The following is a 22,143-nucleotide window of genomic DNA, read 5'->3' on the forward strand; positions in this document are numbered from 1 at the left end:
CACTCTCTACAGCCCTCCTAGTTTGGTGCTAGAAAGCATTATTCTGACATAAAGCAGTAAGACAGCAGACTTCAACCCTGAAGCGTACTGAAGATACCAAGTTCTCTTGACACCATAGCCACTGCAAACTGAACAAAACACAAAATCCACAGAGAGACCACTGAAAACAAGAGAGAAACCTCTTCCTCCCCACCTCCTTGCCAAAATTCGAGACAGATGAGCAGCCCTTAGGCCAGCAGCAGACCTAAGCCACAGGCTTTTCTGAACAATGGCACAATTACAGCGAATAGGTCATTCCACCTCAGCTGCTGGGAAAACCAGTTTATTCTGTATGACAGCCTCAGATGGGGTTTCCCAACCTCCTCCCTCACCAGAAAAGCAGAGTAGAGTTTGCACCCATCAGCTCTCGGCAGCTAGGTGAGGAGGGTTATCCTCCTCACTCCCCAACCTCCCACCTCATTTTAAGATTAAACACTTAGGGCTTAAATACTACATGGTTCTGAGGGAGAGAACAACAGTTTCAGTATCAAAAGATCCCCAAACCCTAAGGTTATTCACAGAATTAGATTACAGCTGAGAAGGCCGTCATACACACTTTCAATTTTTCACTGCATACTAAAAACACCAAAATCAGACTAAATCAGATTTCCAAAACTCAACTACTGGCTCAGAGAAGGCTTTTGCATTCAGCTAAATAATCTCAATGTTCAACAAAAAGAAATACACAGTGACCTAAACTTCAGGTAAGAAATACAAGCTTTGCTTCCAAGCAAGGTCAATTCAGCCCTTCCAAAGTAAACATAGCTCTGTATTATTTATTCTGTCTCTGTGTAGGCATGAAGGAGGGTTACTGTGCCCTTTTGGTCACATCCCACAGATACTTCTCATAATAAGAATCTACATATAACCCTGCCCACATTAAATTCTCACCCTCCCAATGCAATGCACCTCAATACCTTATCTAATAGTTTTCAAAACATTAAGAACACTTCCTCTGTGACTGCAAAAAGAAACTGAAGTTATAACAGTAACAAGTAAGAACTTGACCAGAATTTTGCTGTATGTATTGTGGACTTCATATTCAGGTTATATTGATGTTTGCATTCATCTTTAAAGCCCTGTGCAATCAACTAGGGGCACATTTATCACTGTAATTAAACAACTTAGGGAAACAATAGCACAATGCTATGCAGCAGAATTCACTAATTGCAGTAACTTTTAAATCTTGTGGCTGTAAAACCACCCCTTCCATCCAGCAGCTCTCTGCACATCAGCCACAAAACCAACACAAACATGTTACTGCGGAGGGGACAGCGTATCTGAGGGACAGTACATAGAGCAAGCAGGATTGCGTATCAAGGTCAAAAACACAGCACCACCACCCATTCTAGGAAGAGGAAGTGGGACTGCTTGTACTATTTACCAATTAATTGTTACTTTACATTGGCCAAACTGAAGAGCAAACAATAGATTTCTCACACTAATAAGAAACTGCACCCTAGGCTGCTAGGCTGCTTTTATTTGTTATTAAAATGAGGTTCAATCTTTTTTTTTTTTTTCTTCTGAATACTTACAAAAAACCCAACCTTATCTTGAGAAGCTGCAACAGCATTTCAGTTACCCTGGCATATCCATTGCTGGATGGACAAAGTCAAAGCAGAAATAGTTTAAGAAATTTTATAATTACTCTTGAATTCCCCGTTTTTTATTGCTGCCATTTTCTTTTAATAGTAATTAAATCACTTTCTTTTACCCAAATACTCCAACAGCAAGACCATCCATTTAGTTTAGCAGAACTAAGCACCAGAATGTTAAATACAGGATCTGTTAAAAATTGCATGCCAAGACCCAAACTTTGGTGTGGCCACACCAGAACTACAAAAAAGGAAAAAATAACATGCAGAAAGCAAAACTCTATAAAACAAATAACTACACAGCTTTCTATGCTTTGTTAAGAATAACTCTGCTTATGTCTCAGGGTATTTGAATAATTATGCTTTATGTTTTCCTGCTTACAACTCTGACTAAGAGCAGAAACCTAAGTTTTGAGTGCTGCTGTAGGATGGATGCTAATCTGATATGGTAAATTAATTTCAATGCTTTTCATTTCTCTCAAGAGGAAAAAGAAAGTATGATAATTCATTTAAAAGACATTTTTCACCCAGGTGCAGGTTCTTTGGCCTCACTAGCAATATCAAATATCAAGGCAGACTACTCATTTCACTAGATAGTACAGCTCCTCTAACAAGCAAGTATCTCACAGTGCAAGAGGAAAAAAACCCTTGCTGCTGCTACCACAACAACTAATTCTCATCCAGCCAACACCATCCAATTTCAAGCCTCCACAAACCCTCATTTTCAAATCAGCAATGGGTATTTGCATTCAGAAGGCTGTCTTGAAACTGTACATCTGTTTAAACATCTTCTCATCATACAACTCACCAAGTATAGGCTGAGAACTTGTGCCTTAACTGTCACATCAGGGAGAAAAAATCCCCACCCTCTCTCCTACTACTGTGACCTGTGGGTTACGGATTTGGTCATCCAGTTCATTGTCTGGCAGCAGCTTAAAGGCATGTTGCTGTGGACAACGTTAGTGGAATTCTGATCTGTTGTCACACGCTGGTGTGTTGAATTCACATCTTTCTTAAAGACTTCTCTAAAACTGAGCCACATCATCAGGTGAGGCTGCATACAAAACACCAGAAAGCTGTTCACACCATCCGCAGGCAAACATTTCAGTTTGAGCAGCACTGAAATTGTATAACAGCCTTAGCAAAAGGTTTTTTTGCCCCAAAAAGCATTACCCTACCTCATCTCTTTGAAATAAGAGCAGCCCTTTTTCAATTACACTGACAACTTCCAGTCTTTCCTTAAGAGAGCTTCCTTTTCCACTTTAAAAAGCTGGGATATAAACCAAACTATTCTGCGCAGTGTTTCACTGGGGCACCAAGTTTTATTTATTCTCTGGGATGTTACAAGCATGTATCTGGCAGATTACAACGTACTGCGCTATGCTAGTCGTATTCACCCATTTTAATTCCATCTACAAACATCATTCAGAAGTTGATGATCTACAGACTGCTAAGTAATTTAACAAAGCCTGTTTATGAGCCTCTGCCATGCTCCTAATGGCAAGAACTCCCTGTCACAAGGCTAGAGCACTAAGGCATGACAACACTACAGGCTTCTTGTCACAGTCATGTCCATCTGGGTCTGCAGTAAGATGCAACACTTGATCAATGTATCCAGCAAAAGTCCTTACCCGTACAAAAAGAATGATCTTGCCAGGAGAGCTTATGTTACTCAGGAAGGCTGAAATAAGGTAGACTAGCAAAAATGCCATTCTGCTAGTGATGAGAAGTTCTGCGCTGATACCTTGGTACAACTATCCCACCAAAGCAGTATTAATGAGATCCAGCCACAGTATTAACAGAAATCAAAAGCTGCATGACAGTGTGTGGTCCCTCTTATCTCCTCCACATACAGCCCTCCAGGTCAAAGTCTGCCCACGCTGTATCACTCTTCACAGCAGCCAGTCCCCAGCTGCAACAGCTCATAAGGCTGTCAGTGCACTCACTTCCACAGATACTAATTGAAGAGGGTGGGTCATTGGTGCGCTTCATTTTGGTACGTGACAAAAGCTGCGGGTTAATGAACTTCAAAATACTCATATTTGATTTAGGAGTTACCAATGAAAGAGGTTTTTATTTATTTTTTTTTTAAATTAACTCCTTTCTGGAGCTCACCTGTGTAAAGTAGTCCTTGATGACAGCCTATGCTTCACAGCTGGGACAATTTGTACACCCACCTCATTATTTTCCTATACAGGCTGCAGAAGCAAAGATGATTTCCTCACTGAATTGTCACTCTCAACAGTCTTAAAACACAAGAGGTTGTTCTCCTCCCACAGACCTTACATCATCGCGAGCTTCTTCCTTCCGAGCCTTTTGCTGTCATCACAGTTAACACACCCAGATTTTCCCACCCCTCTTCCTTTCCAAAATTCCGCATTAGTTTGTTAATTTCTCAGTTACTACCCAGCAAAGCAGCATCTGGGCTGCGTTAACAGCAAAAGGACAGCCCCTGGAGCTACCAAAATAACAGAACAAAACAATGAATCCTGAACATACAGGAATCTCAACATTTAAACCTAAGGAAGGATTACTTCATAGAAGTCACTCCCAAGCTCCAATACAAAAATACCCCATCATTGTTAAACATCAACAGCAGGCTCAAGAGTCATACTTACCCTTCCTCAGCAGAGGAACACTACTTAAAATCATGTGAATGTGATTTTCAGTGATACATGTCGATCTTGCAGAAAAATATTTCTGAATAAATTCACTGCAACAGCAATTACTCTATTAAATTACAGCATAGGCTTCTTGCAAGCTGCAGAATTTCACTTCCAAATATGACCCATAACAGATACTGCACTGATACAACATTGGAACTCAACCAGCAGATAAAGAAACTAGTTATTTCAAGGTTTATAGGAAATACTTTATAGCAGCTGGGAAACAAAGTGAAACCAACAATAACTTCAAAACTGCAACCGAGTTTCTTAAAGAGAGAAAGAGCATTTGTTCTGTAAAACTGGGTAGCTGGCACTCTGTCCTTTCCCACGGCTGTAGGATCTTCTGACAGAGCAGAGAAAAAGGACTGTTTATAGACACTCTACACACAGACAATGTTTGAGCAAATATTTTCATGTTGTCCATGGGAGAGTCACAATTCAAAGTACCAGAGGAAAACATAAATGAAAAAAAAGTATAAGCAGTAAAAGATAAGGCAGGTTAACGCAGTAGAAGTCTTACAGTGTTCTTTCTTAAATTAACACTATTTGTTTCACTTCCCATCCTGAGCCTCTCAGCTTGACTCAAAAATAATAAAAAAATAGTCTGTTACACCTTCAACAGCGAGTGTCCAGTCATGGGACAGTTTCAAAGAGGTTAAGAATCCCCTGGGTTCACATTTTCCACCAACAACTGCACTTAAACTGAAGTAATTTTTAGCATGAGTATTTTGCAACTTTACTCTCAGAAAACAAGATATTTACAAAGTTCTCAAATACTGCTTTCATACTACAGTAGGCTAAATAACAACTGACCTCTCAGATTATCAAAATATTCTGAACAATGCTGATCCCATTTGATGAAAAGTTTTTCTTCCTCCCAAAGAGGGAGTTTTGTAGGTTTGTGCAAAATACAGCAACACAGTAGGACTTCCCTACTGAAATACACAAACATGAATCTATCCACTGTGTTATTGCTCAATCAGGAAGAGATCAAGAAAGCGAGAAAAGATGCAGTAACTATGCAATGTGTAAGAACCACTTCCTAAATGTCAGAAGCACCCACCATTGTTTACCACCGAACAGGACTAAAGGTAAAAACTCCCAAGCATGAGGTGGAAGGACCGTCTCCAAAGCCTGCTGGAGGCAGACCTCAGAGGAGCTGGCCATACCTAGTCCACGGCAGCCAGAAGCCAGTGCAAAACAACAGCACTTTCCCTGCATAACCGAGACCCACAGGGTCCTGTGCACCTTCTGCCCACTGCTACCAGCTGACGAACCCTGCTCGGACCAGCACAAACACCTGTTAATCTAAGCCTGGCAATCACCACAGCAGTGAGCTGACACAACGCCTACTATAAAAAAAATAAATAAAATGTAGTGCATGCATATTTTAAATTGAGTTTCCACAAAACCTTTCGGAATTAATTTTACCCTTTTCTGTAACTACCACGTGGGTAGCCCCGCTGAGGCAGGTAGGTTAGCACTTGTTAGGGGTAAGGCATTTTACATAGATGGTAAGCATTGCAGCGAGAACAGAAACAGTCCTACTGGCTCACTGACTGAGTCGAAAAAGCAGCAATTTGAGTCAGTCTGATGTGTTCAGTGAATGGTGTCACTGCCTTGTCACCCTGAGCTGGACTTTCTGTCAACTGTCTTGAAAGCAGAAGTTCTAGGCCATCTTCATGCATGAACAAAAACTCAGGTTCCTGTCCACACAGACCTAAATCAGAGATCCAAAGATCCATTCACGTCCTACCACGCCTTCATTACCTGAGTCACCACACATATGCTTGCTGTCATTTTCTGTGCTGTTTCATTCCAGTGTATGCCTGTGTCTAACCTGGGCTGGTATGGGTCATCTCAAATGTCTAATCCACACAGCAGCTATTTTCAATTGATGTTCACTGCTATAAGTGTTTGACAGACAGACAGCTGTTTGGCTGAACAGGCTAGGTTGGTCAGGTTTTTTTAAGTGATGCAATCGACTTCTGTCATGTCTCCACCTCTCTCAAAACTTTAAGACTGCCCAGCTGGAATCATGTGAAACGTACAACTTGCTTTTGCTGAAGTTCAGTGAAACTTGTACACACCTACCACCCAACTCCTTGCTAGAGCTGAACACAGTCACCTCAAGTCACCTGGAGGACCAACTTTATCAACTGTAACAGTATCCTGCAGTGTTCAACTTACATGAACTGTAGGCAGAAATAAAAAAGTTATTCTTACTGATCCCTGCATTCAGTATTTGTAGTCTGCTTTGTAGGATGTAGGACATGCTCTGGATGTCCTTAAGAAATCATGCATGGCAAGTTTTATTTACATACATTATGACAATACCAAGTTTTACAACAGCACACAGATTCACTAGCAGAAACACTGTAGCCTGTGGATTTCCAGTGACTTCAGCTGGACTGAGTCGTCTCTTCCGACAGACACTGATGGTGAATAAGAGGCCTCTTGACAAACATTAAAACATCTAGTAAGGCTGACTACTTCCCTGTATATCTTTCTAAAGGTGGTTTGTTTGTTTTTTTAATGCCATAAGAAATAGTCACATCTATAATATGGTTTTGATAAGGCTGCTTTTAACAAGTTTCCCATAGTGACGTGGAAAGAAACAACTGAGCAGCAAGGAAAATGCTATGCATTAAAAAGAAAAAAAAACCAAAAAGGAATTAGTCTCGAAAATGAGCTTAGTGCACTTGTTTGTTTTTAGAGCCTTGGGATTCAAATAGGAAACATGGAGGAAAATCTTCTGGTCTTCAGTGAAAGTCACAGACTGATATTCACGTAAAACCAGCAGTCAGACCTTTGGCGATACCTAATATTGTCCGAGTCACAACATGCCTTTACATATCAAAACTAGTGTAACAGCTGCAACATATCTCATGTGAATCACTTCAAACTCAGGCAAATTTGCCAAACTGAAAAATACAAACCACAGTTGTATTAGAACAAAACATACAGTCTTTGATCATCATTCTCTACTCTTACTCAGTAACTTCATACAGCACACACTTTTTGGAGCAAATCTTTTCAAGCAGTTCATTTAAAAAAAAAAAAAAAAATCTAGCTGCCAAAACATTACCTGTGCATATCTACGATACAGTACTAGAAGATCTAACCAGGCATCAAAACAGGCTTCACTTTTTCTTCAGCTACAATTACAGGCTACTTTACACTGTCTTTTGAGTTGGTTGGTATATCTAGACTATGTTATCACTAAGGTAATTTAAAAAAAACAAACAAATTGAAAATCTTAAACCCCTATCAAAACTGCCGAGCGTATTGACAGTCAAAGAAGAGTGAGACACACAACAAAGTAAAGTGCAATGCAATGGCACCGGAAAAAACAATACTCCAAGAAACGACAACCCTACATGCAGTTCCTAAAAAGGTTTTCATTCGTGCTCGTATCTGAAGTTGACAAGTGCGCGGCTCGGGCACAAAGGCGGCTGTGCATGCCTTCGCATGAGCGCCCTGCGGGCTCCAACCCCAAGTTTCTCCCCGCCAGGTCCTGGGCTCGCCCAGAGCGACCCCGGGCGCTGGCCCCGGTTCCCTGCCGCAGACCGGCGGGGCCCGAAACCCAGTCGGGTGCGACAAGCGAGCGGGTCCCGCCGCGCCTCACGGAGCGGGCCCGGCCCGGCCCGCTGCGGCCCGGCCCCGCGCTTCACGGGGACGGCGGCCACCGCCGCGCCGCCCTGTGCCCGGCCCGGCTCTGCCCGCGGGTGGGGTCGACTCGGGACGGCCCCGGGGCCCCCCCGCCCCCTCCCTCCCTCCGCGGGGGCGGCCCCGGGGACCGCGCCGCCGCCGCAGCGCCGGCAGCAAACATGGCGGCCGCGGCCCCTTTAAGCCCGGGCGGGCCGGCGCCGCCGCCGCCCCCGCCAGCGCGGCCGCCCGCTGCCCTCACCTTCAGTCTGTTCCATTCTAACTGCCCCCGCCGCGTCCACCCAGCCCAGCGGAGACAAAGGCCGGCGGCGGGGGGCGGCGGCGGCGGGCTTCCCCGCCTCCTTCCGCAGCAGCAGGCCGCGACGGAGCCCCGGCCTCGATTTCCGCGCCCCCGCCGCTGGCGCCGGGCTCCGCCCCGGGAGGCCGCCCGCCCCCCCCACCGCCCGCTCCCGGCCGGTGCGGCCAAGGGGAGGCGCTCGGCGGGGCGCGGGCGGGCGCGGGCGACCGCTGGCGGCGGGGGAAGGCGGCGCTCCGTGCCGCTCTGCCCGGATCCCGGCCCCGCTTGCGCGCCCTCCGCCTCCGCCCCCCCCCCCCCCCCCCGCCCGCCGCCGCCGCCGCCGCCGCCACCGCGCACTGCGCAGGCGCGCGCGCAGGCGCCGCCACCGCCCCCCGCACCCCCATTGGCCGCCCGGACGGCGCCCGCCGCAAGGCACGACGGGAGCTGTAGTCCCGCGGGCCGGCCCGTTCCCAGCAGCCAGGCCTCTACAGCCACAGTCCCCCGAAGCGCACGGCCTGCCCCGGGTGCAAGAGAACCCCTGGCGGGTGTCGCCGAGGCACCGGGCCGCTGGGACGGGCTCCTCGCCGCGTTCCCGACAGCGGTAAAGCGTGTGGCCCGCTAGCCAAACACCCAGCGCGTGGGCCCGCATGGGCCAGCGTGGTGGGGGGACGGCGGTGCCCCGGCTGGCCCCGCTGCGAGCGCAATGACGGCTGCGGGCATCGAATGTTGGGTACAGGCACGCGGTCCTGCAAAGGCCAGCGCATGCCGAGGCATTACTGACCCCACCAAGCTGCCAAACCGGGCTGTGCGTTTGCACCACCGTTAGGAAACGGGCACAGCCCAGGCGAGGCGTACCATGCGTTTAATTAGGCCCAGGCGGCACGAGGCCTGGGAACAAAAAACATTCTGCAATCTGCCTTGCAGGGTCTAGGTCTAGCTCCTGAGGTTTGGCATCTGGGTTGGATTGAGAAAGAAAATGCTGTCATCCTCAGTAGTTTCTAATCCTATTTTGGCTGGAAAATTATGCATTGTGATGTTTGCAATTAATTCCCCTCCTCCACAACCCTCAAGTCTTTCTTTTGCAGAAAACACAACTGAAGTGCGCACAGTAAATCTTTTCTGCAGCAAAAACATTAACACGCAAGGAAAAAGGAAACGGAAAGCAAGAAAAGCACAAGGGAATGGAAAGTAAATAAGATGGGAAGATAAGATGACATCTATTATTAGGAAAGGAAAAAAAAAAGAAGTCAGATAAACCAAGAAGATTTAGGTAGAGAGACATGACACAACACGAAAGAGGAAGCTTAAGAGATACGAGCCTTCTGAGTCACTGAGCAATGATTTCTAAATTCACAGCTTTTCCCATTGCCCAGAAAGCAGGGGCTCAGCACCCACAGCGAGGCAGTGTGTGTCTGGGGGGGTGGCAGGAATTGCTATAATAAAGTGAAATTAAGAAGCAATTTTAATCGTCCTCCTTAAATACAATATGGCAGAAAAAATGGAGGTGACCTAGAAAAGGCTTTCTCTCTCTCTTCTCCCTTCTGTAAATTCTAAAAGCCTAATATGCATTAATATTAAGGTCAATATTAATATATGGGAGGTCCTGATGCTCCTGCAGCTGAAGTAGTCAACAGATGACAATATATTTTCTTTCCGATTCCTTCTGACAACTAACAAACATTTTGACAGGAATTACGGTTTTCCCCCCTTTTTTCTCTTGTTCAATTTTCTTTCGCATTACCTTTTCCTGCTCCTGGTATTTGTTACTGGAAATGATCTGCTGGCTGGAAAATGGCACACTGCGCTAAAGCTATGTGCAGGATGAAGGAAGCGCCGCGACAGCAACTTCACCGTTCTTAGTCCCTGAGGAAGGCTGGATGATTTGTGCAGTGGCCAGCACAGAACACAAAATAAGGGAAACATAACGCACCGCTTTGCTTACTCTGTGCAAGGACTACAACACATAACCAGCTATGTACAATCGTGGTAATGAGTGATCCTTGCCAGGATCACCACTCAGCCTGCGCTGGGGAACCTGTGGGTGCTTGACCCCAGCCCTCGGGAAAAGCCCTTCGGTTGCTCCGCAGGCACTTGGGACCTCACTGCCAGGCTCCACATTTCCAGCTCCAGGAGATCATCCCACATGGTTCAAGCCAACGAGCAACCACAGCTCTATCAGTAACAGACCCCAGCATTCCTTATACGCCACACAATTGAGTGCTTTACAATAACCCCAACAACGTATACAAGAGAAAACAATATTCTCGAACAATCAAAGAGATGGTGAATTCTCCCTGAAGAATGTTCCCCTTAAAACACAGCATGCTAATCACTTCCAGAAGCTGTGCCCCAAATCGTGCTGCCTGTATGCTTCAGAACAGTTCAGAACCAACACCTGTTCCTGGACAAGTGACCTGTCCCTGGTGCCATTCCCAAAAAGAAGGGGTGGTGTTGCTAAGGGGGCTCTGAACAGCAGCGCAGAAGCTGCAGCTCTCTAACACAGCAGCATCAAGGAGGTGCTCTGACTGCCCTCACCACTTAAATGACTTTCCTAAAGACTTTCTCCCCAGCTTAACACAGCAATAGAGCATCCATACATCAGTCTCCTTTGAAACACAAGTGTCTAGCCCTCGCTCAAGCAGGGAAAACTCCTGAAGACATGATCTAAATGTGTTTTAATCACAGTTTTGAACACCATGAAAACCAGAAGGTAAATAAGCACATCCAGCACACCCTGGTCCGCATTGTCTTAGAAGCCACCTCACGAATTCACATTGAAATACACCTCTGAGGAGATGAAATCAGCATTTCCAAGATCTTGAAAGCTGGAGTCCTACCACAGTAACACAGATCTCCCACTTCAGCATGAGGAACAAAGGACACCTTCCTGAGCTGGGTTCAGAGCCCAGGAGCTTGTGCTTGCCTGCTCATCTAGTTTTAATTTCCTTTACTATTCTGTCACTTCCTCAAGCAAGAGCCTCTCCCAAGGCGAGAAAAGAAACAAACAAACGAAAACTCTCCTCTGCGATCCTAAGGAACGTGGTTTACCACAACCAACTCCGGCATAACAAAGCACACAGGAATTAAATTGTACCATTACATGGACTGCATTAACAATGCAGAAATGGCTTTGACAGTAAAAAAAGTGTTTGGATTAATGGTGGAGTTTGGTTTTTTTTTTCATGATTTAAAGAAACTGGAGACCAGTCCTTTATGGGAAACATGTTTTCCAACCGAAGAAAAACACAGCAACACACTGACAGCTCTGGTGGCATACCTCGGGATCTTTCTGTCCCCCTTTCTTACCCATCTTTCCCAATTTTATTTCCTACTTTTTAAAATATTGTTCATTTGTTTTGACACCCATTAGTGAAGTTGCCAAAGGGCTACAAATGTTTTCCATTGTGGGCAATAAAATGTTTTTTCCCCACTTGTCCCTCAAGCACAGAAAACATTTCAAGAGGCCAAGTCTCCTGTTACCTACTGAGAATGTTTCCCCAGCTGCCTACATGTTTCATCAGATCCACAGACCCAAAGTATTTGTCTCAAACACGTCAGGGCTTGAAAGTCTGACACCCAATTCCATGCAAAGCTGTTCTCAGGCGATAACACACAAAAGGAGACTCTACTCTTACATGCCCTGTCATACACACAGCTGCTCAGAATATGTTCTACTCTATATATAGATAAAAATTGCAATCACTTAAACAGGAACCTTTCACATAAACACAAGGGCTTGTTCCATACAAAAAAATTAAGGGATACTATCAGCGTTTTGCTGGATAGTGTGGGCTGCCTGTTGCAGACTGCCAAGCTACGGATGGCATTTTCCCCTTTTGAAAACCCTATAAATGCACCAGGAAACATCTGACACAGCCACCAACGAAGCAACACTTCACTGTGCGAGTGAACTGCTTAACAAGCTCTCTTACCTTTCGCCAGGACTCCAGCCAAGGCTTCGAGGGATGCAGCAGGCACGCGGAGCAGAACCAGAGAGTCCCTTCCAGCCATGAGCCCGCCTCCGTGCATGGCTCCTGGTTTCTCTCCCGCTCTCCAGGTGCTATATAAATAACAATGAAAAGGCACAGGTGAGGATCCACCACCAGCCAAGCTCCTCCAGCCTCACTGATTGGGCAGGAGAGCAGCCGCTCCCGGGAGTGCGCTGTGGCTGCCTGCGGCAGAACTAACGAAAACCAATGTAACGAGCGGCAGAACGGATGAGACCCCAGGCCCCTGCAACCCCCAGGCCCTACTGTAGGCCTCACTGTGGGCCCCACTAGAAGCATCAGGCTCAGAGGCCGGCCTAGTCCCTGTCAGGGGCTCCCGTCTCCCCAGACCGGAGCCGAGCGCGCCCTCTTGTCACCCTTCCCTACGTCACGCACCACCCCAGTGCCTCGCGATGGCGTCACGCACCACCCCAGTGCCTCGCGATGGCGTCACGCACCGGCCCATGACATCACCCTTCAAGGCCCGCCCTCTATCACGTCGGCGCCTCGGCTCTCGCACCCAATGAGCGGCTCTTCCGGAGGGCACCTCGGGTCAAGCCCCGCCCCTCCCCGCTCCCATTGGGTGACCTCCGGTACGGCCGCAGTCCTGTCTTCTGATTGGCTCCCGCCGAAGGGGCCGTGACGCAACGCGATGGCGTGATGGCGAGGGGACCATAGAGCGCCGCTCGCCGGGCTAGAGCGCCGCGGGCAGGGCGCGATGGGACGGCCCGGGAGGACTGGGGCCGCGGCCGGGCCCCTGGCGGGGAGCGGGGCGGGGCGGTGGGCACCGGCCCTGGGGTGGCGCAGCCGGCGGCCGGGGAGGGACCGCGGCGCCGGGGGAGCTGCGGGGAGCCCCGCGGTGCTAGCCCCGGCGTGGCCCGCTCGGCAGCTCGCAGGTCCCGCTAGCAGCCGCTGCACGGGCACACTGGGGATGTGCCCGCTGCGCGGGCCGCAGCGCTCCCCGCCCGCTCCCCCAGGCTCCCCGGCCGCCGCGCCGTGCTGCTGGCGCTGAGCGCCCCGCCGTTGGGCGCCATGGCGGCCTGCAGCTGCAGCGCACTCCTCGCTGCCGCCAGGCCCAGGTAAGGCGCGGGGCGGGCGCGGCGGGGCGAAGGCGCAGCAGCCCGGGGGAGACCGCCCCGAAGGCAGCGGGGGGCTCCCTGGCGCCGTAACGCTTGTCTGCACCGATTTATTTATGTATGGCGACTGGTCTGTTCCGCCGTGTCCTGGCGTACACGCTCAGTGCATTATCAGCGCTTCAAACCAGAGTGCTTCTACAAAAGATTACCGGGCTAAACGTGAGAAGTACAAAGTTTGGTTTATCTAAAACTAAAGGATTTCAACAGCTGTCATAACACACAGCAGCCCGCGAGGTCTTGGCTCTTCTAGGAAAAGAGATCGGGCTCTCTGACCCCTTGTCTCTCCCCGGTGCGCAGCCTGCCTTTTCCAGCTGAGGCTGCTGGGGGAGGGAGGGGGCAGGAAAACAAGAGAACTCCGTTCTAGAGAGGGGAAGGGGCTTTGGTTTTTCTCTGTTTGCAACTGGGAAATTTTAGCTAGTGCAATCGGGTGGAAGGGCTTCCCAGAGACAGTCTGAAGTCTTGAGTTATTCTCCCTCAAGAGAAAAGTTGTTAGTGGGGGACAAATGCTTGGTATTTTATCCTACTACTGAAGGATCAGAATCTCAGATTCTGAAGCATCTACAGGATTGATTTCACGAGATTCATTTGGCACTAAGAATATTAGTTTGTGTGTAATGCCGAGGTACCTAAGCCACAGTGTACTATTACTTGCTTAAATACCTCTCCAGTTTCAGAGGCTCCCATCTTCTTGCGTTCTCCAATTCTCCATACACTCCAGCTGTTGCTTTTGTCCAATTAGTGGATTCTCATTTAAACCGGACTTGCATAAGAGCCTCTGAAAACCTGCCATCACCGCACTGTGCGCGGTTGGGCTTTGGCCTGCCTCCCTCACCGGCTAACACTGTGCGAACGTTTCACGTGTCCACCTGCTTGCATCAGGAGCTCCAAGACGAACCTCCGCCCCACCGAAGCACTGTAAAGCAGGGCACTAAGCCTGCTAAAACTCCAGCAAAACAAGTCGTAGAGGCTGCCGGGGGGAAAAAGTCTTTACGCCAAAAAGTTGTGGATGAACTGAAACATTATTACAATGGATTCCACTTGCTCTGGATTGACACTAAAGTGGCTGCCAGGATGGTGTGGAGGCTGTTACATGGTCAGGTCCTCACTAGGAGGGAGAGACGAAGGGTAAGTGCCAGACATACAAACACCTTGCTAAAACAATATATTAAAAGGCTTACTGTAATGAAAGAAGCTTAGCCACCCAGTTTCCACACTTCTTTGGAATACTTTTTTTTTGTCTGTCTGGTTAAATAATAATTTCTGCTGTGCTCTTTTCTGTACAGTTGATGAGAACCTGCGCAGACCTCTTCCGCCTAGTTCCCTTCCTGGTGTTTGTTGTTGTCCCCTTCATGGAGTTTCTGTTACCTGTATTCTTGAAGCTCTTTCCTGAAATGCTGCCGTCGACCTTTGAGACAGAGTCAAAAAAGGTTTGTGCCCTTCCTGAAGATGTAGACTGTATATTCCAGCTCGCTAGCACATCTGTACATCTGCATAAAGAGCTGTCGTTTCCTGCCTGCTGCTGTAAATGAGTGCCAGCCTCATATGCATGTCTAGGTCCGGCAATCCTAGCTTATTCCTACATGGGACAGCAGAATTTGAAGATTGTACTGTAAAGAGCGATCAGTAGGAAAGTGCACAGCAATTTAATTTTCTACAGTAACCAAACTTTCATTGCGCGCTTTCAGTGCTGATTTCTTATTTCTTCACTTTCTGAGAATCCCCTCCCTTCTGGTTTTCAACTGGAATTTCTAATTATGTTTTATTTCCTAAATGAAGGAAGAAAAGCAGAAAAAGAAATTAAATGCAAAGCTGGAGTTAGCAAAGTTCCTGCGGGAGACCATTGCAGAGATGGCCAAAAGGAACAAAGCAGACACGGGACAAGGAAAACAATTCTCCACTTACGTGCACCAGGTAAAATGGGCTGTGCTGGGGATGACAGCAATAGGACTTACACCAGCCTTAGTGCTGTTATTTTGAGCAGATAATAAGGGATTTGTACGATTGCAGAGTATCTGCCAGCGCAGAGCTGTCCTGTCAGGTGTTACTGTTAACTGGATACCCTCTTGCAGCTAATAGGCTGCTGACACTGGCTTTTGACCCCATCTGTCAGAGCTGTTTATACAGACGAGCATTTCCAGCCTGGAACAACAGTGAAAGTTTTACACTGTGAAATCATTCAAGTGGCCACTCAAGAGCACTGCTTTGCTTCGGCTTTTTAACTACATCATTCTGTTTCCAGCAAGAGATGGGAATACCAGTGTGAGAAACAGGAAGGGCTTCTTCTTTTTAGAGGGGGAAGAGGATTCAGAAACTATTGTGCTGTTCGGGTTTGGCTTTTGGCCTTGATGCCTCTGCTTTGTTTAGATTCGTCACACCGGCCATCAGCCCAGTACCCAGGAGATCGTACGCTTCTCCAAGCTCTTTGAGGATGAGCTGACCCTGGAGCACTTGGAACGACCCCAGTTAGTGGCTCTTTGCAAATTGCTTGAGCTGCAGCCCATTGGCACCAACAACCTGCTCCGCTTTCAACTTCTGCTGAGACTCAGAACTATCAAGGCAGATGATGAAGTAAGCTTAAAATAGCACAGATGACACTGCTTTGGTGGAATGCACGCTTTTTGCAATCTCAGGTTCTGCCCTCTGAATCACTGCCTGCTTTATGCAAGGCACTGCCCACACTCCGTCCTTAGATGTGAAGTTTAATACTGATGGCAGTCAGATTCTCCACATGAGAGATTCCAGGAAAAAGCAGAATGAGATTCTACCTGCACCCTTGCTGCGTTTGGTGAGCCCAAATGAGTGTGGCACTGCAGAGATTGTCACTCTTTAGAACACCCTTGTATTTTTACTCTGGAGTCATACTAACTTGTAAAAAAAAGAGAAGTTCCAATTCTGGAATAAATGGCATATGGAAATTCCAGACTTTAACCAACTGAATTCAGTATGAGTATATAATGTGACTGGATTTATCTAGCCTGGAGAAGGCAGAGGGAGAATCTGCTTGCTGTTTTCAACTGCCTAATGGGGTTACTTAGAAAACAGAACCAGCCTTACAGATGCATAGTGAAAGGACAACAGGTAGTGGTCTTAAGTTGCAGCAAGGGAAATTCCAACCTGGTAAGAAAATTAAAATCAGTGAGGGGTAAACAGTGGAACATGTTGTGTAGAGGTTGTGAAATCCCATCCCTAGAGAGGCGCAAAACATAAATGGAAAAGACTGAGCAATATAGAGAAACTTCTAAGTTAACCCTCTTTTGAACAGGAGGTTGGACTGGGGACCTCGAGAAGTCCCTTCCAGCCTACATTTTATGTTTGTGTAGGAACTGCAACTTGAAATGGTGTTAAGAATCTATTATGACACAGAGGAAAGACTGGAAAAGTTCTTGCTAGTAAGAGGTAACTAGTTCTGAAAGGCATGTGCAACTAACCACAGCCTCAGCTTTAAAGCTTGCTATCTTGACAGTTCTCAGGGTTGTCTGCCTTTGAGTGAATTCTTCAAATCTGTAGCATCACATGTAAAAGAGAAATTGTCAGTAATTGAGGCAGGGGTTGGACACAGAACAAAATGATCAGGACCAAAGTTTTTCATCCTCTGTAGCTGAAGACTGTCATCTTTCAAGGACAGAATGAGTTATCTACAGCAGGGGTCCTCAAACTACAGCCCGCGGGCTGGATACATCCCCCCAGGGTCCTCAATCCAGCCCCCGCCCCCTGCCCCCCCCCCCCCCCCCCCCCCCCGGTGGTTGGGGGGGAAACCAAGCAGCCGCAGATGACTGTCTGCTACTTCATCTGTGCGCCAGCCCCCTGTTCAAGAAGTTTGAGGACCCCTGATCTACAGCATCATTTCCATCTCACCTTTGTATTGGTATGACTTTATGCATGCTTACCTAGAGACATTTCTTTGGTCTGAAGCTCATCAGTTACATCAGGGTTTTGGTTTACTCTGTGCCTAGGTAGGAACATTCCTCTTTGTTTCAGATGATTGCCAAGGAAGGAGTCAATGGCCTAAGTGTGTCTGAACTGCAGAGTGCATGCAGAGCCAGAGGAATGCGATCGTTGGGTCTCTCAGAGGAGCAGCTAAAGGAACAGCTCACACAGGCGAGTATGCTCTGGTCTGCTCTTGTTTGACAAGATTTCTCCTAGGACAGAGCGGCGTGCACTGTTCGGTTCAGATTGAGCAGGCATAGTTTTGCTAAGAATTCATGCAGGTGGATTCTCACCTGCATAGCTGAGCTTTAAGGCATGTAGTATCCAGATTATGTCTTAGACTAAAGAGAAAACCAAGTAGCATCAGGATCAGTAGGAGCAAGACGAAGTTGGGAGGGGAGCAGAATATGTTTTAAGCTTCTAAAGTAGCCAAGACTTGCAGCAGAGCTAACACTAGTCTTACAAGCATTCAGACAGATTACAGACACTGCTGTAGATGCTGTATTTCAGATAAGCTGTAGGTAATTCAGAGCATTTGGCTTTCACTGCTGGCTGTTTGTCAGTAGTGGTGGTGATACCTCACTAGTAGCTGGAAACTTCCTCTAGTGTGTGTTCCATCAGGTATTCTTACCTCTTCAAAACTATTTCTTCTCATTATGGTAACTTAAAACTGTGTTAGGCAAACTCAAGACAGCTTTAAGACCTTTAAGGACAAAGAGTGCTATATAAATAAGTACTGACATAGAGCTGATATGAAATAACTTCTCCTTCTGTTTTCTTCTAACAGTGGCTGGATCTGCATTTGAAAGAGAATGTTCCACCTTCTCTGCTCCTGCTTTCCCGTGCCTTGTACTTAATAGATATAAAGCCACAATCTGTTCCAGTTCCACAAAGCAAGGTGAGTTGTTTGATTAGAACTTTTGGGTTAATAGTTTAACCATTATGCATTATAAAGGTGAAGCATTGTGACGTGAATCTTGTTCTTTGGTTCTCGAAGTGGACTGATGTTATAACTGTGCTGAACTGTATGTTCTTCCGTAGATAGGTGAAACCGCTGAAATCGTGACATCCGTTCTTGAAGGTCAAGAGACCCTAATGGATCCTGCTCCCATTGTACAGGGAAGAAAGGTTAGGAAATAGTGGTCTACAAGTGGGAAAATGAGTCTGTAGTGCTGTAATCTTTGGGAGGAGCGTCTGAACAAACCTTTCCACAGCTGGACAAAAACCAGCATTTGACACATTATGATACAACGTGCACGTTGATGTTATGTGCACAGGGCACATAAGCACTGTATATTTTTCATGATGTACATGTTTTTGCCTGATGGCCTCACAGTTGCATACTCTGACTTAAGAGACAATGGAAGTGTGCTGAGATCTGCTGTGGCACGCCTTGTCCTGTTGTTGGGTAGTAACAGCTGGTTATTCAATACCATGTTCCTAGCTTTCAGCTAGAAGAGCACTCACAAGCTTCTAAGCTGCTTTAGGCACGTAAATACAGAGGCTTCAATGCAGGGATGTTTAGCTCAGAGAAGCCAGTTAAAATTGACTTGTTTTCAGCTCTCCTAGTGGAATTGGGCTGAGTTGTCTGGGACAAAAAGAGTCAAGATCGCTAGAGTAAGAAAGCCAGAGCATATGGTTCTCAGCATAAGGCTGAAGCTATTTCCTTAGATAAGTCCAGGCTGCTAAAAGCAGCAACAGAAACTGAAGGAGAATATTGTGTCAACTACTAGAAGTATTTCCAAATGGCTCTGTTAAATTGCGTAGGGGAAATGACAGAAACGCTGACATACAGCTTTTGCAAACGTGCATTTGCAGGGAACAGCCTTACCTAGAAAGGAGAAGGGACTGTACAGCGTCTAGCTAGAGCTTTGTTTTCTGAAAGGGTTCTGTAACTTAAAGCTGCTTTTTCCTTAAAGAATGAAGAGCTTGTGTCTCAGCCAACAGAGAAATTGCCAGTCTCGGAAGTGTCAGTTAAGCCTCCCTCACGAGAGGTAAGCTTGTCAAAATTCTTAGACCTTCCAAAGGAAATTGTTTTTTACAGAACTTACAAACTGGAAATTTATGCTACAAGATGTGAATATTGAGTTCAAGGAGTGACTGAAGAAATTGTGGACGAGAACTGCATGGGGGGCTGTTAAATGCAAAAATACAACATGTGACTGAGAGGCTGCAGTCAAACTGGGGAAGGTAGCGGAGCTTTGTGGGAAATGTGTGTCCATTCCTTGTGGTCTTCGTAATAATCTTGCTTTGGACCACTAGGTTAGACCAGTCTTCTGTCAGAAGTGTTAAGTGCCATTTTGTATCTGTAAAAAACATTTCTACAGTGACTTGTCTTTTGCTCTTTTCTTTCTGTGAATACTTGATTTTGGTTTAGCTGCTTATGTCTACATCCAGGATGCCCACTTAAGGCAAGTTTGGGAGTCCAGACTGACGTTTTACCAGCAGGAGAATGTTCCTTTACCCTGAAGAACTGTGTTCTTAATCAGCTGTTACTCTCCAGGGCAGCTTCCCGTAGTAAATGGGAAGATAGCCTTCTTCAAAAAAGGTGTTGAATTTCAGGAAGCGTTTGTATTGGTGCTGCCTAAAAGCTGCCACTTTTCTCTTACACCTAGACCAAAATGGAAGCATCTCAGAGCAGCAAGGCCGGTGCCAATGGAGTCTAGCCTGAAACCAGCGAGGACTGTTTAACGCTGGGAGGGAAGAGCTTTCGTCTCTGCACCTCCTTAAAAGGGAAGAGTGATTTTCCAGGAGGCCACGAGCAGGTGTCAGTAGCCCTCAGGGGCCTCTCCCTATTCCAAGCTTATTAGCAACTAGGCCATGCTGAGGCTACCTGGGTATCTTCTGTACTCATCCCCTACCCCAGCCATTTTAACTTATGTTGTAAATATGTTAATAACGATGCTACTGTCTGTGCTGTTACTGAACAGGTGTTTGTGCTCTTAAACCTTAGGAAAGGCAGCTTTTTCATTGTCATAAAGACCTGGGCACAGAATGAGCTAGGCTGGAAGTCCAGTAAAGCCCGTTCCACATTTTGAAATCCTGTGAAGGAAAATACCCACATATCCAGGGCTCACAGGCTGTCTTGCTGCTGCAGCTTTACAAGCTCAGGCTCTTGATCCTAGTTAGTGTGGTTTAACCAGTAACTAGTGCACAGAGTGACCCATGTAGCCATCGTATTTCAGTCACACTTATAAACGGAGGCCCAGCACCCTCCTCAGGGGTGTGGCTGAACTTTACTGTTCAGAAAGACTTAACAGCTTGCTGGACTTGCAGAGCGGTGAAGGGGACAGCTTCCACTGTGTGAGCATTTGCATTCATCAATAAGAGCTGCAACAGGTGCCAGGCACTGTTGCAGAAGGCAGAGACTTGCATTTTTAGGTTCCCACTGGGTTGTGTGAGTTAGCAACCTGGGGACCCACACACATTTCCCAAGTCTGGTGTAAGACTTGGTTGAAATTTTATCAGGCTCAGAACTTCACATCAGCAAGTGCTCTCTGACTTACTATACTTTACAAAATAATTCTTTACAACACTCCAGTGTTGACTGGCTTTTTTTTGGTATCCAGAGGAGGATACTGAAAAGCTGTTTTTAGCATTTGTAATTTTCTTACTTCGTCCTATGTAAATGTTCAAAAATTACTCACATGATGGATTTTAAATATGTATATTTATACTCACTGTAAAGTTAGACTTGGTGCTAAGTAGAATGAAATGTCTTTTCTAGAGGTCAGACAGCCTTTAGAACAATCAGACTCAAAAAAAGCCAGTCATCTCAAGGTCAGGTGTTTGAGCACTTTAAACATGTGACTTCAGGCTCTTCCTAGCAATGTAGAAAGAGCTTGCAGAAGACAGCTGCTGTTGTACCGTGTTCTTAGCTCTGTACCTGCACCTCTACCTTGTTAGTACAGACAGTATCCCATGCTGAATATTTGTGTTTAACTGGTGGCTAGTAAACGAGAACAAATGTTTCAATAAAATAACCGCATTGCTCAAGTGTTACTCCTGCCTCTGTGTAGCACAGCTGAGATGTCGCTGGTGCCATTACTTCGCTGGCTGAGACAGAATAGCCTTTGGCTGCTTGTCTGTTTAACAGAAGCCTCGTCTCCAACGCTGATTGTTGCTGTTACTTGAACAGAACTGTGACCTAACATCGGCAGAGCCTGCTTCAGCTAGAAAAGCAGTTTGTCCCCTGAAGAGCTGAGCACGAATGTTGTTCAGTGCGAGGTTTCACTGGTGTTGAGCACCAAGACTAGAGTGAAGAAGTGAAAGAATGCAAGTGGCTTCTGTAGTATGGCTAAAGCAAGTAAACAGCGTAAATTCCTGATTTCGGGGTGAGTGGGAAGAGCTACGCGAGGGAAAGGTTCCCCTGTTGTGAAGCACACAAATAGGGTTTGCAGAGCCAGCCTAGTTCACTAAACCTTATCAAAGCAAGATGTCACAGACAGGAGGGAAGTTGTTACCTTTTGATAAAGTAAACAAGCTCCGCGTAACTGGATAAGATTTCTTGAAGTGCAAAAGAAAAGAAGCAGCAGTGAAATAAGCTTGAGTAAGTGTTGCTGCAGGGATTGAGGCAGCTGCAGCCAAGCCACGCGTTCAGGATCTGCGTTATCTTCGAGTCACCAATCTGCTGCATCGATTCAGAAGCCGGAGTTGTGTGTGCTCTCGTGGGGCTACACATGCAGCTTCAAGACGAGTAGAAAAGCCGGTACTGCTAACCAAAGGGCCACTGCCATGGGGCCACGGTGGGAGGCCTCCTCCAGGTGTCTGGCATTTGAGACCGGCATCTCGAGAGCTGTCGCTGTAGGACAGGGAGTGTCGCTAACATTAATGCAATCTGCGGGAATC

The 22,143-nt window shown here is 46.8% G+C and overlaps 2 protein-coding genes across 9 annotated transcripts in view; one reads left to right on the forward strand and one right to left on the reverse strand.

Annotated features, from left to right (window-relative positions):
- Positions 1–12,714, reverse strand: part of NSD3 (nuclear receptor binding SET domain protein 3) — a 52,520-nt gene extending 39,806 nt beyond the window's left edge. Inside the window, exons 1-2 of one of the 6 annotated variants that reach the window (XM_040618146.1) lie at positions 12,691–12,714; positions 12,179–12,306 (exon numbers count right to left, since the gene is read on the reverse strand). The gene's annotated coding sequence lies outside the window, so the exon portion shown is untranslated. Of the gene's footprint in view, positions 1–3,265; positions 3,555–8,210; positions 8,443–12,178; positions 12,307–12,690 lie in introns of those variants that run through there. The other 5 variants (XM_040618144.1, XM_040618148.1, XM_040618145.1 and 2 more) reach the window with 5 other exon arrangements.
- Positions 12,715–12,933: 219 nt separating this feature from the next.
- Positions 12,934–21,291, forward strand: LETM2 (leucine zipper and EF-hand containing transmembrane protein 2). 3 transcript variants are annotated; one of them, XM_040617925.1, is made up of 10 exons: positions 12,935–13,311; positions 14,037–14,493; positions 14,652–14,795; positions 15,145–15,279; positions 15,733–15,936; positions 17,347–17,466; positions 18,083–18,193; positions 18,337–18,423; positions 19,215–19,289; positions 19,673–21,291. In XM_040617925.1, exons 1-10 carry the CDS (start codon positions 13,265–13,267, stop codon positions 19,703–19,705), a joined length of 1,413 nt encoding a protein of 470 aa, XP_040473859.1. In that variant the 5' UTR covers positions 12,935–13,264; the 3' UTR covers positions 19,706–21,291. The 3 variants fall into 3 exon arrangements, with proteins under 3 accessions (XP_040473857.1, XP_040473859.1, XP_040473858.1); XM_040617924.1 differs by having other exon boundaries at positions 12,937–13,311; positions 19,911–21,291; XM_040617923.1 differs by lacking the exon at positions 19,673–21,291 and having other exon boundaries at positions 12,934–13,311; positions 19,215–19,620.
- The last annotated feature ends 852 nt before the right edge of the window (positions 21,292–22,143 follow it).

Source organism: Falco naumanni, chromosome 19 (genome assembly GCF_017639655.2).
Source record: "Falco naumanni isolate bFalNau1 chromosome 19, bFalNau1.pat, whole genome shotgun sequence".
NCBI lineage: Eukaryota > Metazoa > Chordata > Aves > Falconiformes > Falconidae > Falco > Falco naumanni.